The following is a 16,697-nucleotide window of genomic DNA, read 5'->3' on the forward strand; positions in this document are numbered from 1 at the left end:
AATGTAATTTGTCTAATAATTTTGCTTAAATAATCAAACTTTGCTCTTTAATTGTGTAATCTAAACTTATGTTTTTTTTTCTAATCTAAAACTAATAGGATGACTGTAACTTTATGTAAAACTCAAAACAGAAGACAAATTAGGTTTTCCACTCACCGTTAGAGGTTTGCTCCTAGAAGCTACTGCGAAGTTGAGCTAACATTTAAAGAACAAGGATGACAACACTTTTAGAGTGTTAGAACTGAATAAGCAAAATATAAATATATAAAATCTAAACAAAAAATTTAAGTAAATTTAACCAAAAAACGGCTTAAATGGAGGACACTCTTTAATGACATTTATATTTTAGGACTTTTTGATAGAGATACTTTGCTTATAACATTGTACCTTGTTGTAATAGTAATCAGTATTAAAAAATCAGATAAATAGGATAAATTTTTGGTTATCAAAGGTTAAAATCAACATGTTTTAAGTAGATGTTTATCCAGATGGATGAACATCTTCTTTTTCTTATGTAGTACAAAAATGAAAATAAAAAAACTTATTTGCTCATTAATTATTTGTGGTTAAACCAATTATAAAGGTAAAGCCTTAATGTTCTATTACTATCATTGCTACTAATCAAGTTAATTATTGTATAAAAGTCATTACTTTATTGCAAACTTATGGCTGCGTCCCTAGCTGGTAGGAACTAAATCAAATAGGTAGTATGACTAGTCAAAGCTTATCCTTATGACCATCTGTCGAGCTGAACGGTTTTATTTATTTTAAATTTTATGTGGAAAGCTTCTTTTTGTTTAGATAGTTAGGAAATACCTTTTTTAAGCTCCAAAAATATCCAAATTTTATGAGAATTTGAATGTAAAGAACTAATCCTAGTCATAAGCAAAAAATATCTCTAAAACTTCTAGACCAAAATTGTGTGGTTTTTTATCTACTTTTCCTTAAAAGTTGCAAAAACATACTAACATAAATTTATTGTATATATGTATATAGTTGTGTAAAATAATATTTCTTGATAAAAGTTTTTGCTCTGACCTAATCTTTTCGCCTTACTCAGGAATTTAAGAATTTACTTTTGCTCGAAAAAAGTTTATATACATTTTAACTTGTAAAAATGAAATAGAACTAATATTACAAAATTGCTGTTAAATAAATAAGGTTAGGTTAAATATTTAGTTTGTTTAAGTTTGAATCAGTGGTAAGGCTGACCCAAGGTTTATGCCCACTGCAAGTGCTAGAGCATGGATCAACAAATTTTTAAGGAACAGATTATATTATGGAAAGGGGAAGGTATGCGTGGGAGCAATACTTTGTGGATGTTTTGGGATTAGACCTAAGGAGGAGAAAGAATGGTTAATACTTTAAAACATACTATCGGCTTCGCCCCTTGCCTCTAGGGGCTATGCCCTAAGATGTATAATTACATATTTTATTACCTGGAGATCCCCCACTCCACCACTATTTTAAATAATTTAAAAAAAATGGCGGGTGGATTTTTTGTTTTTTTTGGGGGTAAGGGGTGTCCCACCCCCCAACAAAATAGCCTAAAACCACATAACCAGTAGGTATATTCTTTGAAGAGTAGTATCCGATCGGTTCAGTGGTTACCGAGATCTTTATCGTCCATTGTCTTATCACCAAGAATTCCTGCATTTTAGGACCTGTGAAGAACCTAGATTATTATCTATACTATTCTATGGGTTAACATTGCAATGTAAGCAAAGAGTTACTGAACCTTAATATGTATTTCTTCATTTGAGCTATAATCGCTAAATAAAAGTAACATGATGTCTATCTGTGTTTGTGTGTGTCTAATTGTACCTTAAGATTTCCAGGGACGGTTTATAATTATTTTAGGGGAGGGTACCACTATCCTCCAAAGGGTAATCACCTCTTTAAAGAAGTAACCCCCCCCCCCATTATAAAGAGAGGAGATGAAAGAAATACTATTTCTTACATGAAAACACAATATAAAAAACCATCACTGTTTTAAACTTATGAAAAAATCTGCAAGATTATATGAAATCCAAGGACTGCGCCAATTGTATGCTTTGATTTGCAGACTTTGTAATATAATTACAATGTCTATACATATTGTATTAATTTAAATATATAATCTTTGGCTTCATTATATTTCAAGTTTTCTCAAATTCAAAGAAGGGGAAAACTTTGATCACTTGATTCTTATTGAATAATTTATCTATAACCAGTTCATGTAAATTCTGAAGAGATCAATCTAAATTCTAAATGATGAATTTTTAGTTTAACGTCATTCACCTTAACTATAGGATATTTCATAAAAATGGTCAAGTCTAATTTTTATTAACATAGCTTCATAGAACAGCATTTTTTTGATAATTAAGTCGACATTACTTTATAAATTAAAACATTACTACTAGAATCCTATATATACCTTACTTTTATATTCTAAGGAAGAGAAAGAGCATTGGACTGTAAGTCAAACTAGCATTGTCTAAACGTTTCTACAAATAATTTTGTTTATCATATTAAAGATGTATTTCAATTACTCATTCATGGTCTTATACCTTAAGATCCCTGGATATTCTAATAACAATATTAAGACTAATATAGCCAGCTATTATATGATGATTTTAAAGGGATATTATTGCAATACATCTTATTATTTGCAACGTCATGTGTATTTGATATGTGATTCCGTGACAAATGCATTTTCAATAGGTTTATTCACATTCATTTACAATGCTTTTATCCTTAATTAGTAAAGTATTAAGATTTTTCTGTTTGTTGCTTAAAATCTTGCTAACCACTAATTCAGTTGAGTTCTATTTTTTGTATATAAACTTTAGTTTTAGGCTGTTTTCTGCCTCCTACCTCTCTTCAAATACAAAATCCCGGAATTCTAGGGATGCAGCCGCTAGTTATTTTATTATTATACGATGATATAAATGGCAAATGATACAGATTAACTCTAACCTTTACTGTCAAAATTGTTACGTATAATGTATATTGGTAAATAAGCTAAAAAGTAACCAGTGCAGATAGAGTAAGCAGATCAAATGGAAGATTTTATACGAAGGGGGTAAAACACAAGCACAAAGTGATAGAAGCAAAGGCATATAAAACACGCTTAGCAAGTTTTAAAAATCCAGTGTGACCTTCAAACCAAATTGACTTTGTAACTATTGCATGCTGATAAAAAAATAATCAAATGAGAATATTAGATTAAGCAAACTGCATGTTATAGTTTAGATGTATGAAGTATGTTTAGTAAAACTATAATAGAATTAGGGTATGTATGTATATACATTGTATTTTAAAACAATCTGCCCGTTCGACATACAAATTTTTTTGGGGTTTTACCTGTCTATGAATACTATGATGTAAAGTAGTAAGGTATTTTGTCTGAATCGATTTATTTTGCGCCAGGGAAGATTTATATATTGGCAATTGGTAGGTTTTTAAAAGTTTTAGATGTCCCTAGAATGAGCGATTCTAGTTAATGTTTTTTCTAACATCAAATTATTTTTATAGCAATATATTCAACGTTTCCTATTTAAATACCTTTAATTAAACTTAAATGATTTCAAAAATCAACTTTTAAAAAGAAATATATTCTAAATCCCTTATAGTAACAAGACTGCTGCTGTAACATGGTAACTCGTCCGTAACCATTCTGTATCACTGATAAAAGCAATAATAACACTTCTTTTCTCATTTTGTAAAATTTCACAATTAACTGGAAAAATAATCATCTATTTTTTTCAATCACAAAATCCGCCGATTACTTGAGACAGAAATTTTGCACACTTGATCTCATTTTATCCGTTTCACTTAACATGCTGATGTCATTTTGCAAAAAAGGCAAATCAGGATATTTAGAGTAATTGGTATTTTAACCAATATCTTTTATATCACACATGACTAATTCTAGCCATTGAATTAACAAAATTAATATAGATGTTCACAGTTTAAAAAATTAGTTTGTTACGATTTAGTTGCGATGGACTAATGACACGCTGTCTTGTTAAGCCTAACGACAGTAACTGGACTCTATTCTTTAGTGTATATCTATGTATCTTCATTCTCTCTCTCTCTCTCTCTCTCTCTCTCTCTCTCTCTCTCTCTCTCTCTCTCGCTCTCTTTCTTAACTCTGAAGAGAACCCGTGTTCGTCCTCCAATTACCCGGCTGTTCTGCCTTCCACTTATTACTACTCAACAGTTCATTTCCCCATTGGTAACTCTTTGCACTATGGCTCAGCCTCTTCACAAAATTTACTTGTATTTATCAGATGTTATTTAAACTTTTTTATTAATATGACTAAAAGTAAATTTTGGTGCATATTGCAAGGTTTGCTGTCATCCTGCGGCCGCCAGGATTATAGTATGATTGCGATACACACTGACACAGACATGTGTAAGTTTTACAAAAAAAAGAGAAGAGTTTATTACACCCATTATTAAAAGCCCATCATGGCCTTGTATTTCTTACAAATAAGACAGAAAAATTACACTGGGTTGGGGGTGACTATCTTCCCCTCCTTAATATATTACAATTTAAATTAATTAATTGTTTTTTTAGTGTAAGTAAAGTGATATCATTACAATCAATAGCTGATGTTTGGTGTAGTTCAATTTTTTTTATTGCAGCTGTGGATAGTTTAAATTTATAGACGAATAGAGCTGTTACCTAATTTATTCGCTGATAAACAAAGAAGCTGGGCTGAACACTCAAGTTTACCTAAATTGTTTAAGGTTAGATTGGATTAATTATCTATGATTAGGTATCAAGTTTTTATTTGTAATTAAAATGTTTTATTCCTAATACTATAATTTCATATAATAGTGGCTATGCCCCTAGCATCTGGGTGATCTAGTTTTCGAGGGGCAGAGAGGGAATAGAAAAACAGCTTTAAACCAATCCTATATTTAAATCTGAAAGAAAATCAGCCTAAAAGCTTACTGAATTTTGGAACCCAATCGGTTCAGTAGTTATTGCAATCTTTAGCGTCAGACAAAAAAACCTTACCACTTGAAATAATGGAATTGGTATAACTGTATACAATATTCTCTTATATTGTAGAAATTTCTTAAAATTTAAATGTTTCAAGAAGCTAAACTGATAAAAGTTTTTGCTTTGCTTCTGTACCATAGTGGGTAAAGGTTTAAGGCCCTCCATACCCTTTATATTAATTTCTTTCCCACTTCTCTTTATGCGTAATGTCTCAAAATGCATAAACCTTCCCATCTCTTTCTATCAACCCAACCCCAACTCTTGACCAATACTTTTTCACATAAAAATTTGTTGTTAAAAAAGTAAAAAAACAAAATGTTTAAAATGGACGTACGGACATTTTGGTAATGATTATAGAGTTGCTACGCTTTCTAAATCGTACCTAACTACTAAAGGAATCACCATGCAAAATTTGAAATCGATAGGACAATTCTAACATGCCTAAATAAACGAAAAAAGCTATCCGTTACGGACGGACGTACGGACGGACCGACCCTAATTATAGAAAAGCTTCGCTTTTAAAAATTAAGTTGTTGTTGTTGTGCTACTGAAGAACAATTATCTTAATATTTTTAAATAGTACTTTTTAATAGAAAATAAATTACGACGACATTTTATATGTTCATGGGTAGACACAATTATTGGACTGCAATTTTGTGCTGAAAAGTTTGTCTTCTATTTTTTTTCATTTTCTCTCTTTCTCTTTAAAGTTCTTGGTAATTTCTCTCTCTTTCTATTTTTTGCCTCTCTTACTTTTTGCCTCTCTCTCTATTAATAAGACCTTTCTTATTGATAGTGATTGTGCCACCCCTCTTCCTACCCCTCCCGCAATGTCGTGTATGTATGATAAACGTTGGCTAGTTAAAACTACCTTCTTTCTAATTTATACTCTATGTCTCCTTTTTCATAATTTATTTGGAGTGGAAACGATATTCTGAAAGAAAGAGCTGCTGAATAGAATTACTTTGAGCAGGCATCTTAATAGACAAGAGAATGAAAAGAAATTGATATACATACCAATTAACAAAAAAACAAGAATACTCCTTCTATAAATTTAAATTATTGGTTGAGATAGTAGGAAATACCAGTTAACAAACCAATCAGAATTAAGTAAAAGTATTCAAAGTTTTGAGACAACGAATCATTGTTATAGAACTTTGGGTACCAGTAATTTACAGCTCAATGTCCCCATACTCCCTGACATTTAGAAAGAGATAAACCCATTACGAAAGAAAATACCGAAATTAAACAACATGTATATTCTCTTATTCCGAACTGTAAAACATGAAAACCCCAATCATACTATTTTAACTAATCTAAAACTTGTTTATAGTCCTTGAGGAAGGCTCTAGTCCTGTTGTATCCTCGGAAGGTATTTTCTAACTTTTCTTAACCTAACCTGAAACTAGCATTTCAAAAAGATTGTTATTCCAATTGTCCCTTTACCCAATCTAAGTCCAAACTTCCTTTAAAGAAACATAGAACAAATATCTGACTTATATAATGTATACTCGAGGAGTTTTTTTTTTAAAATTTTGATATATTTTTTTTCACTTCGAATATCAATGAAATAATAATGGAAAAAAATGTTTTTGGAAGTTCTACTTTTTCATTTAGAAAATTATTGAATATTTCAGACTTAGACAAATAACAGTTTTTGAGATCTTTCAAGACACAGACATCTGTTTTACCGGATATTTGTCCAATTTTTTCTCGCTCTGTATAAGAATTAAAGAGAGAAATTAAGAGAAACCAGAGAGAACTAAATGTAAGAGGGGGAAAGGCCTACATTGGTCCGACCCCAAGGTGCTCTCACACAACAGTCAATAAATTGATAATACCTGCCAATAATTTATTATATAAATTATCATTTATCAAAATAAATAATTTTAATTATAGTCACAGATAATGTTGATATAATAACTTAGGCATATATATTTCTTACTACTTTATTTAGAGACTAGCGGCTTCACCCCTAGCATCTAAGGGCTCTGTATTTCAAAAACTAAGATATGGCAAAAAATGGGTAAAACCATCCCAATACATAAATCCGGAAATAAATAGCCTAAAACCATCCTGAGACATATTTGAGGATTCCTTGAAAAGGAGAACTAAATCAACTCAGTGGTTAGTGAAATCTTTCGTTACAGAGAAAAAAAAGCGTATTACTTCATATAATAGGATTTTTGGCATAAGAACCAACTTTAATATTTTCCATTCCTTATAATTTGTTATTTTTATTAGTAAATTAAGGATTAGATTTTAAAAACTAAAATAATAATCATACATTTTAATATATAATCAATTATAACATCTTGAAAGGCTAAATAAAATGTGTTGATGAATCTGATTTTCAAGGAATCTTTTCAGTATATTTAATACCATTCATTTAAAATTGTCCATAAGTTAATTCTTAAATAGAAAATGTCCTTCCAAATAAAAAGTAAAATATTTCTTATTTCAAAATGAATTGTTTCCTCTAATGGTTAGATGCATTAACTTTTGTTATATTTATAGATTTAGCTATATTCTGTAATATATTTTTTACAATTTTGTATGACCATATTAACCCACTTCCCTCTGAGTACCGAACCACTCCAAAACCTTATTTCTCCGTTCCACCTTCCTTCGTATTATATTGGCCTCAAGAGGTCTGAATTTATACCAGTCTCTTTACTCTTGTCCGCACACAAACAACGTCTGTCTGTTGTTGTAAATTTTCTAAAATTGTGTTTGTAGGTGACTCAAATAAAAGTTTTAAACGATATTTTTAAAAAAGGTTTTGATATCAAGATAGTTGTGAGATAGTGAAGTAAAGTTGTGATGGCTATCCGCGTCAAGACAGTGGCGCTAGTATTACTGGTGGGCCACATGGCAGGTGTTCATATGGCCACCACTATAAAACATGAGAAAGGGTTCGAGCCCATGGTAGCTATGTATTGCGGCGATACTCAGGGAAGTTGGGACTTATAATCACTTTTTGTTTTCCTTAAAAATGATTAGAAATAGTTATTTTTATAACATTAACATATAACAAAATAATTATTTAAAGAATAGCATTAATTTTTTTTCTTTCTAATCAGTTAGAAGTAAAGTCAACCCATAAAAATATTTTTTGTCTTTTTAAAAAATAATAAAGAGAGTTGAGGTTGTCCCTTCCTTCCCTCTAATAGGAAGCAACAAAAGGCTAGGGGCACATCCTCTTAATCGATTTAAAATGTTTACTTTATATTATTTTATTATCCCAACTACAGGAAGAGAGATACTACAACAAATACTTATCAGAATCAGGAATGACAGTTTTATAACCGGCAAATATTTTGTAATTGGAAAATTCAACTTAAACAAATTATATTTTTATCCTTATATAAAAGTAACAGGATCAGTGTCTTTCTCTGCGTTAAGGATCTCGCTAACTGCTTCAACAAATAGTGGAGCTTCTTAGGATGAGAATATCACCATACTTTTGAAGTTTCGCTAGGCGGTACCGCTGTAAGGCTTATTGGTATTCCCTTCCTACAAGTGTACGAAACTTTTATGTTTAAACCATTAATTGAAAGTGAGGTGGTTGATTCCCCCACCTCCAATTCAAGGCCTCTAGGGGCGTAGCCGCTAGTTTTTATATATAGTCCCACTCCCCAAAAAGGACCTCTAAGAAAAAGGTCTTTAAAATTTATTTATTTTAAGCTTAAAAAGGTATTAAATTCTAAAAATTTGTATAAGTTATTAGGTTTAAACAACAAAGTGATACAAATACAACCCCCTTTTGCTTGTTATAAACTTGTGATGAACCCTGCAGGAATATGGTTGACCGACACTGACCCCATGGCGACCTGTGCCCATACTAAGGTATTTGTTATAGCGCAGCAACGCTATTAAATGAGTACGCTAGTATTAATGTTTACAAATGAAAATTAAACTAACTTTAGTGTCATAAAAATGAAAAATCCTGCAAATAAATACATGTATACACTTATGTAACACTTCACCTTTCTCGTTCTTATATTTCATAATTATGTACTTTAAATCATAAACTTTAAATTCTCATATTTTATCTTAAATTGATTGTTTAATAAAACTATAGAATGTAACCATCCTTGTTTAATTTAATGAAAGTTTGAGAATATTTTTATACATCTAATGTTAAATTTACTAATTATGTAAAACATAGAAAAAAGTTTTTTCTCTAGGCTCTTTTACTCTCTCTCTCTCTCTCTCTCTCTCTCTCTCTCTCTCTCTCTCTCTCTCTCTCTCTCTCTCTCTCTCTCTCTCTTTCTCTCTCTCTCTCTCTCTCTCTCCCTCTTTCTCTCTCTCTCTCTCCCTCTCTCTCTCTCTCTCTCTGTCTGTCTCTATCTATCTATCTGTCTTACTCTCTCTGTTTTCTAATACTAATGGCGTCGCTCTAACCTTTAGTGGCTTTGTCCCATTGGAAAAGTGGGACTTTCATAAAAATGTATTTCCATTAATTTTGTTGGTCTTTCCTGCCGTTTAAGATATCTTGACCTATGCACAGATAAACAGACAGACATCCTCTAGGTTTTTCTTTGGATAATATTCTATTGAAGGTTTTTAATGACTACATGAAAAATATTTTCAATATACAAACGTTTTACTTTTACTATACCAATAACATTTTTTTTTTCATTTATAGTAATTTTCATAATAGTATTTTTAATAGACAAAGCAGTAGTTGTCGATGGTATGTCCGCACGCAGGGGGTGAGTTGTAAAGGGGTGATTACCCCCGCCCCAAGCGAAATCCCTAGTCAGTAATGGAAGGGGGGTATTAACTTCTCCCAACAGAATTCAAATTGGGTAATACCCCCCCCCCCAGGCAAATTTATCCATAGGAAAAGATTTCAGAGGGAGTAAAAAAATTTCTTCAAGCATCGCGCACCATTTTAACCCCCCCTTCCTTTAAAAAATTATAAGCTTGGACGTCCTTGTCCGCACGTCCTTTCGTTAGTCAGTAATTATCTTTAAAATTATTGATTATCTCTAGGGTGTAACTTATGGATATAATTGTCCTTGTTTGGTGCACCTAAGTGAACATTTTAAGAAAGAAGCTAGACTGATAGTGTTCTGTTTTTCAGGAAGCTTTTTAGTCGAATCTTATCCCCCTCAAACCTTTGAAACCCCTCATGTAAGCCCCCTCAAAAAAAGCGATATCTACATTTTTTATTCCAATTCTTGTAAAGAAATGAAAAAAAATAAGGTTAATAGGTAATAAATTGCTTAATCTAGCGTTTTTACAGTAATAAGAAACCTTTTATATTATAATTTTGTACTAATTGGAACATAATTTCTTTTCTTAAGAGCATTACACATAATTTTCTTTTTGTGTTCTTTTCTGTAACAAATACTATAATAGATTTACAAAAGATAAACTGCTTAACTATTAACAAATTTTATCTTTGATTATTAAAAACGAAGCTTTCGAAAAAAAAGTGGACAAATGTTCTACCATGTGGTCGAATTATGCTAATTGACGTCATATTCTCGCATAATACGACGTCAATCGGCATGGTTTGGCCAAACGTTGGATCATTTGTATATTTTTTTTGAGACACTATAAGCTTTTCCTAGCCGGACAATCTATTTGGCTGTATTAGATTGTGTAAAGTGTATACCCTTGTCAAAGAGTTTGTAGTAGGTGTTTACTTATTGGGTGGGGCTTATCTACCTACTCCCTTAAATTTTGTCAGAGGTTAATACACCGTCCCCGGCCCCTTCCCCAAAAAAACACTTTATACTTCTGGTTGTATGTGTGTTGGGTGTGTATGTTCTTTAAGATCTTTAAGAAAGACCGGGTATTCCAAAGATTTAGTATTGGTATAAGGAAAATAATAAGGAGTGAACCTTTCTGAGAGATAAGACTCCCCCCCCCCAATAAAAAAATATTGCTTAGAATGCAATAGGTGGAGGGGTATGTCCCCCCTAAAAAAACTAGTGGCTAATTTTTAAAAAAACTAATTGTGTTTCCTAATAATATATATTTCCTTACAGAAAAAAAACAACATGTTTTTGTCCTTGACATTCAGAATAAAATAGAACCAAGGATTGTATTATCCATATGTAACTCACTAACAACAAGCAAAAAAATATTTTAGAATATTAAAGAACAGTAGACTGTAATACATCAATTGTATAGAAAACTTTGTATAATATTCTGAAAAAGACCGCGATTTTTTCCTTACAGATTGGTTTCGTATGAGATTTATATGTTCTTTCTCTGCAGTAAGCGTATGTGTTATACTTTAAAAAACAAGGGTTATGTAGTATCTTTGCTCCAAGAAATGTTTTCCTCTTGGCAAAGTTTTACATTTATATTTTTACATAACATTTTGGTTATATTGTGTGGCTTAATTTTTCATTGTTTTGTATAAATAAACAGTAATGACATCTATAATACAAAGTACCTTGATGTCTGTCCGTCTGTCCGTCCCTAAAGATCTCGGTAACCACTGAACCGATCAGATTCTGTGGTAGTTTTAAGCTATTTTCTTGGGGGGTGGGGCACCCCCAACCCCCCCCCCCCCAAAAAAAAACAAAAGAATTCCCTCCCTTTTTTTGTTTATGAGGAAGTTAGTTCACATAAAACTACTGGCAGCACCATTTTTTAAAATTACCTCTTACCCCCTAGAGGCTATTGGCGAAGCCGCTAGTTAACCATAAAGGAAAAGCTTTTGTAATCATAGCATTATGATAACGCTTACCAATAAGCTCATTGAGGTCTTCATTGTAAGGAAGCTTTACATATGTCTTAGAATGGGTTAAAGCTTTTATTATGTCTCCTCCCTCCCATATATAATATCTATAAATCAAATTTAAATTATGAAATAATAAGGTAATTTGTCTGACCGTTATGATCTCGCTTAACATTCAATTAAATAAGTTCATCATTTACAACAAATTGTATATAAATTGCCTTTGTTTCTTGCGTCTCGACACATGCCTCACTATAACTATTGACGTTAAAATTGTACTAATTGTTTCACTATCAAATGATGAGTTTGAAGAAATGCCTTGGCCCATAACCATTGCAACTCAGTATTATTAAAACTTACAGGCGTACAGCTTATACCTTAAACGAAATTAATTCGAAAAAAAAACACGAAACCTATACGTGGTTTTCAGCTGTCGTTGGGGGGCAAAATATAGTAAAATTGAAGACCTCTCTTTTCCTTTGTTTTATTGAAGACAAACGAGGAAAAAGTATATGAGTGGATAAATACAATTGGATTTAGGGACAATCAAAATAGCTAACCATAAGATGGGGTGTTTCCACCCTCTGGAAAAATTAAGAGAAGTGGATACACAACCGTCTACACTCACCTTTATAAGGGTGCACACCCCCGCTACGTAATATTAAGTCGCTTTTTTTGCTGGACCTTAAACTGGCGACATTTTTCATTGATTTTTTCTTTTTTTTCTTGATTTTAAAGACCTTTTTATATGTTCACCTTTCTTTTTTGTCTATAACTATTTCTATTTGTTATTGTTGTACTACTTATTAAATACCATATACATAATTGTTCCCTTTATTCTGAGCAAATATTGGTATTTCCATAAATATCTGAATATTCCATTATTTATGTTAATGGTGATATGCTGCACAGTAGGGTAATGGTGATATGCTGCACAGTAGGGCAGATACAAACATCTTATTTAATCTTATGAAAACAAGCACCACAATGTCCATATAAGCGAAGATCAACAAGTTTAACAGTTGGATATACTAGAATTGTAGAGTGTCTTCACTTGAAGAAAGATAATAGTAATAAGAAGTCAATGTAAAATTGTCGTAAATTGCTTGAATATCAGATGCTATTTAATTAAGGACATACTTACAATTTAAGACTTCTACAAGGTAGCGTCAAAAGGTTGCACCAAGCACGTTAGTAAAAAATGAAAATTCTAGTTTAATGATGTATTTGAAAACAACAACACTAGTTTCATTACCTACCTAACGAAAAATTCATAGTTATAAAAATGATGACAAATTCTGTCAAAATCTCTTTTCTATTTTTTTTCAAAAGATGTTATTACCTGGTTTGTGATACGATATTTATGGCTATAATTGTCCCTGTAATTAAGAGAATATCTGTAAGCCTGGTCGCCTAGCTGAAGTATTGATGAATCTATGTGTATATGTATGTAGAATACGTAATGCAGCTATTGCATAGTAACAATGCTTTTTCTAACTGTTTTACATTAAAAAAGAAGACAAATTTGTAAATCAAAATGTCAAATTGACACAAAAATACATTATCCTATTACATGAAGTAGTAAGTTTTTTGTCTCAAGCTAAAGATCTCGGAAACTGCTGGTCCAAATTGATTGTACTTTTAAGGGAAGATGTAAAGATGTTTATGGAGCGTTTTAGTCTATTTTACTGACCTATTCCCAAGAGGCGACTGGCGAAGCAAATAGTCTTACATAAAGAAGTTTGATGCTTAAGATTTTGAAAACTACTGAATTAAATTTTCATATAGGTCACAGGGTGGTGTTAGGCTGTTTTATTTTCAGATGATAGTCTTTTAATGGTTTTAGGCTATTTTCTGCTTTTCTCTAACCTTTTGAATACAGATCCCCTAGATTCTGGGAGAGCAGGCACTAAAACAACTATAAAGAAACAATGTAACATCGCTCTTAGTTTTAAAAGAATTGGGACTTTTCTGGTGGTACCCTCGGGTAGGGGTAGTGGTGGCAACTAAATAAGATCTTAACTCTGAGTTGGATCAATATAAAGTTTTCCATAAAATTACAGAGTTACAGGTTAAGCAGTTTTTAAAGTATTTCTTTTAATAGAATTTTCCTATTAATGTCTTTATGACCTTCACACATTTAGAGGGTTGATATGATATGAAATTTAAAAAATGTACTCTATACAGTTACTTTTTATATTATGTATGGTGATTCTTTTGACGATTGGGCAAGATGCAAGATGAAATTCTTTTACAACAGTTCATTTTGAAACTTCTAATAGTTATTTTTTAATGTTTTGTAACTACATATTATTTTTAAATTTATACCTTGTTATATCTCGTTGAGTTGTTGAGCTTTATATTTGTTCGGGCAAACCTGTGCAGAATTTGTACAAATTTGTAAAAGTATTTTGTGTTGAACTAAAATGGCACTCAGCCACCTCAATCCATTACACCTTTTAAGGCCTTTTGTCAGCTGTTTTTACAATACAGTAATTATAACTTAGAACTATAGCTAGATTTGTACATCTATTTTCTCGTATTATTTCTTTCCTGTTTTGTCTTTATTTTACACAATCTTTTGTAAGAAAACAAGGTTGATTATTTACTCAAGTAGCTGATAACTAAGAGGAGAACAATATATTTTGTTTTAATTTTATTAATAATTCTATTAATCCATCTATCAAAAAAGAAGTTAAAGTTATAGGGCCAAATTCTAGCAAAGGAGTAAGAGTTTTCTTAGTCTTACATTTTCCTTTATATATATGTCTGGATAAGAACCCATAACCTATAGTATAGCATAGGAAATTTTATATGATTTGGCCTTATAATAGATACATCTTTATAATGCTTCAAGTTAATTTTACTTATTTTGCTAAATCCTAATAACACTCTTTTGTCCCACCTATTGTAATTGTTTTTATCATTCAACCAATCATAAAAGTAGGTGTCATTCAAAAAGCTATTGAATTTTATGTAATATGTCCTATTGTATTACAGCATATTTAATTCTGACATTGCTTTCTAAAAATTTAAATGGAATATTCATCTATATTTTTTTTTCTTGCTTGAGAGTATGAGTACTCTATTTGTGTATGACAAATATGAAAGGATTGTATAGAGTGTCTGCCTGTCAAAACCATACAATCTTCACAGGGAAGGGTTATCTGAAAACAAATGATAGATACACATTATAGAATATCAGAAATCAAATATATCTTTGAATCAAGATTTAATAATAACCACAAAAGTTTTAAACGCGAATGAATAGCAAAACCAGTTTTTAAATTTAATGGTCAATTTGGTTGAAAGTCCTAAGTCTTCTTTCCTGAATTATAGACGAGCGCTTTGATCCATAAACAGGCACCAATAGTCTCAACAAACTTTCATTAGATAAATTTAATATTTCCAAATACCACGTTTATTTTACATCGCTTTTCATGAATTGAATCATTTTCTTTTCCAGAAATCTATTTTTTTGGATATTGCATCAAAGTTTTGCATCGAAAATTTCTTTTGAATTTATAAATACGAGGAAAAAACTAAGAACTATCTATTTTGATCAGCTAAACCTCAAATATATGTATATGCTTGAAATTCAGTGTAAAAAAGTATACAGTTCTCTTTTTCAAGATCTTAACCACTCTACAAGTCAGGCTTGTTTGTCAGTAAACCTTTAATTTGTACATTTATGCTTGCTGTTATTAAATGAACATGCAATTATCTCGTAATCAATGCGCAACTGCCACTTAGAATCCGAATTTTATTATGAAACTTGGCATGAGTAATCCTTGGTAGATCTATTTCCCCTAAATTGGACATCAATTTGGAAAAGTAACCGCTGGCGGCTTAGCCAGTTTTTAGTTTAGCAAGTTTTTGGCTATTTTCAGGGCAAATCCATCATTTATAACATAAGAATCAACTTTATGATACATATTTTTACCTATTATAAAATCCCCTAGTAAAGGGGAATTATGAACTTTTTTGTGGCTTTTCACGAATAAAGTACAAATCAAACAAACAATGATTAAACGCCTTTGGTATGAATTGAAGACACTAAAAGAGGTAAAATAATTCTACTAAACTATTATTTTTAGTAGAGAAGCTACTCTATAGTTTATGTTGTGTCATTCCATCCGTTACTTAGTCCGTCGGTTATTCAAATTTTTTTCAAGATTTCGTTATTTTCTATTATTCAATTTTCTTATTTTCCTATATACCCCTTTTTTTCTTTTCTGACCAATATGAGCCCCTATTATTCTTATTATTGGACCTGTTGGTGATAAGTTATTTAGATCATTTTAAGTATTTATGTATGTGACTATTTGGAATTATGTAAACACAGTAAAAAAATGAAGGACAAATAATTAAAATATCTGACTTTTGAGTAGTTTTTCTGCTTAAAACTCCTCTTAAAACTATTTTAAAATTGAAGAATAAACCTCTAGAATTGTTGTTGAAAAATAAATTTCTGTTCTGTAAAAAATGCATTTTAAAAGTTGTAAAAATTGAACTTGTAGATTGAGTTGAATCCTTGTACAAGTCATGAGATTCTAAAGTGTGGACGGGTGCACAACGTTCAATGCATTAAAGCAGGGTTACCTCTGGGGAATTCAAACATGGTTGCCAGTAGGATGAAAAAAATCAAAATTTGTTAATATAATTATAAATAAACTCAGATGTCGTTTAATCAAATTTGACAGCCATGAACCCTTTTTAGATTTGAAATCTGTATATTGTTACTGTTGACTTGATAACCCTAAATTATGTGACTCTTTCTCATGTAGTAGAGTGTTACTATTGACTTCATAACCCTGAATTATGTGACTCTTTCTCATGTAGTAGAGTGTTACTAGTGACTTGATAGCTCTGAATTATGTGACTCTTTCCCATGTAGGAGAGTGTTACTATTGACTTGATAGCTCTGAATTATGTGACTCTTTCTCATATATTAGAGTGTTACTAGTGACTTGATAGCTCTGAATTATGTGACTC

General features: G+C 31.2%; 2 protein-coding genes across 3 annotated transcripts in view; one reads left to right on the forward strand and one right to left on the reverse strand.

The window, feature by feature from the left end:
• The window catches only part of LOC145330455 (uncharacterized), a 92,299-nt gene extending 88,290 nt beyond the window's left edge, over positions 1 to 4,009 (reverse strand). Inside the window, exon 1 of the mRNA XM_080175089.1 lies at positions 3,608 to 4,009. Within this exon, the coding sequence (XP_080031215.1) occupies positions 3,608 to 3,700 (93 nt within the window). The 5' untranslated portion in view covers positions 3,701 to 4,009. The remainder of the gene's footprint in view (positions 1 to 3,607) is intronic.
• Positions 4,010 to 7,666: 3,657 nt separating this feature from the next.
• Positions 7,667 to 16,697, forward strand: part of LOC145329542 (amyloid-beta-like protein) — a 75,840-nt gene continuing 66,809 nt past the window's right edge. For both annotated transcript variants that reach the window (XM_080173812.1, XM_080173813.1), the window contains exons 1-3: positions 7,667 to 7,955; positions 8,255 to 8,284; positions 8,793 to 8,845. In XM_080173812.1, the coding sequence (XP_080029938.1) occupies positions 7,820 to 7,955; positions 8,255 to 8,284; positions 8,793 to 8,845 (219 nt within the window). In that variant the 5' untranslated portion in view covers positions 7,667 to 7,819. The remainder of the gene's footprint in view (positions 7,956 to 8,254; positions 8,285 to 8,792; positions 8,846 to 16,697) is intronic.

The sequence above is a fragment of the Acartia tonsa genome, chromosome 10 (genome assembly GCF_053477335.1).
Source record: "Acartia tonsa isolate MP-2025a chromosome 10, ASM5347733v1, whole genome shotgun sequence".
In the NCBI taxonomy this organism is placed as follows: Eukaryota; Metazoa; Arthropoda; class Copepoda; order Calanoida; family Acartiidae; genus Acartia; species Acartia tonsa.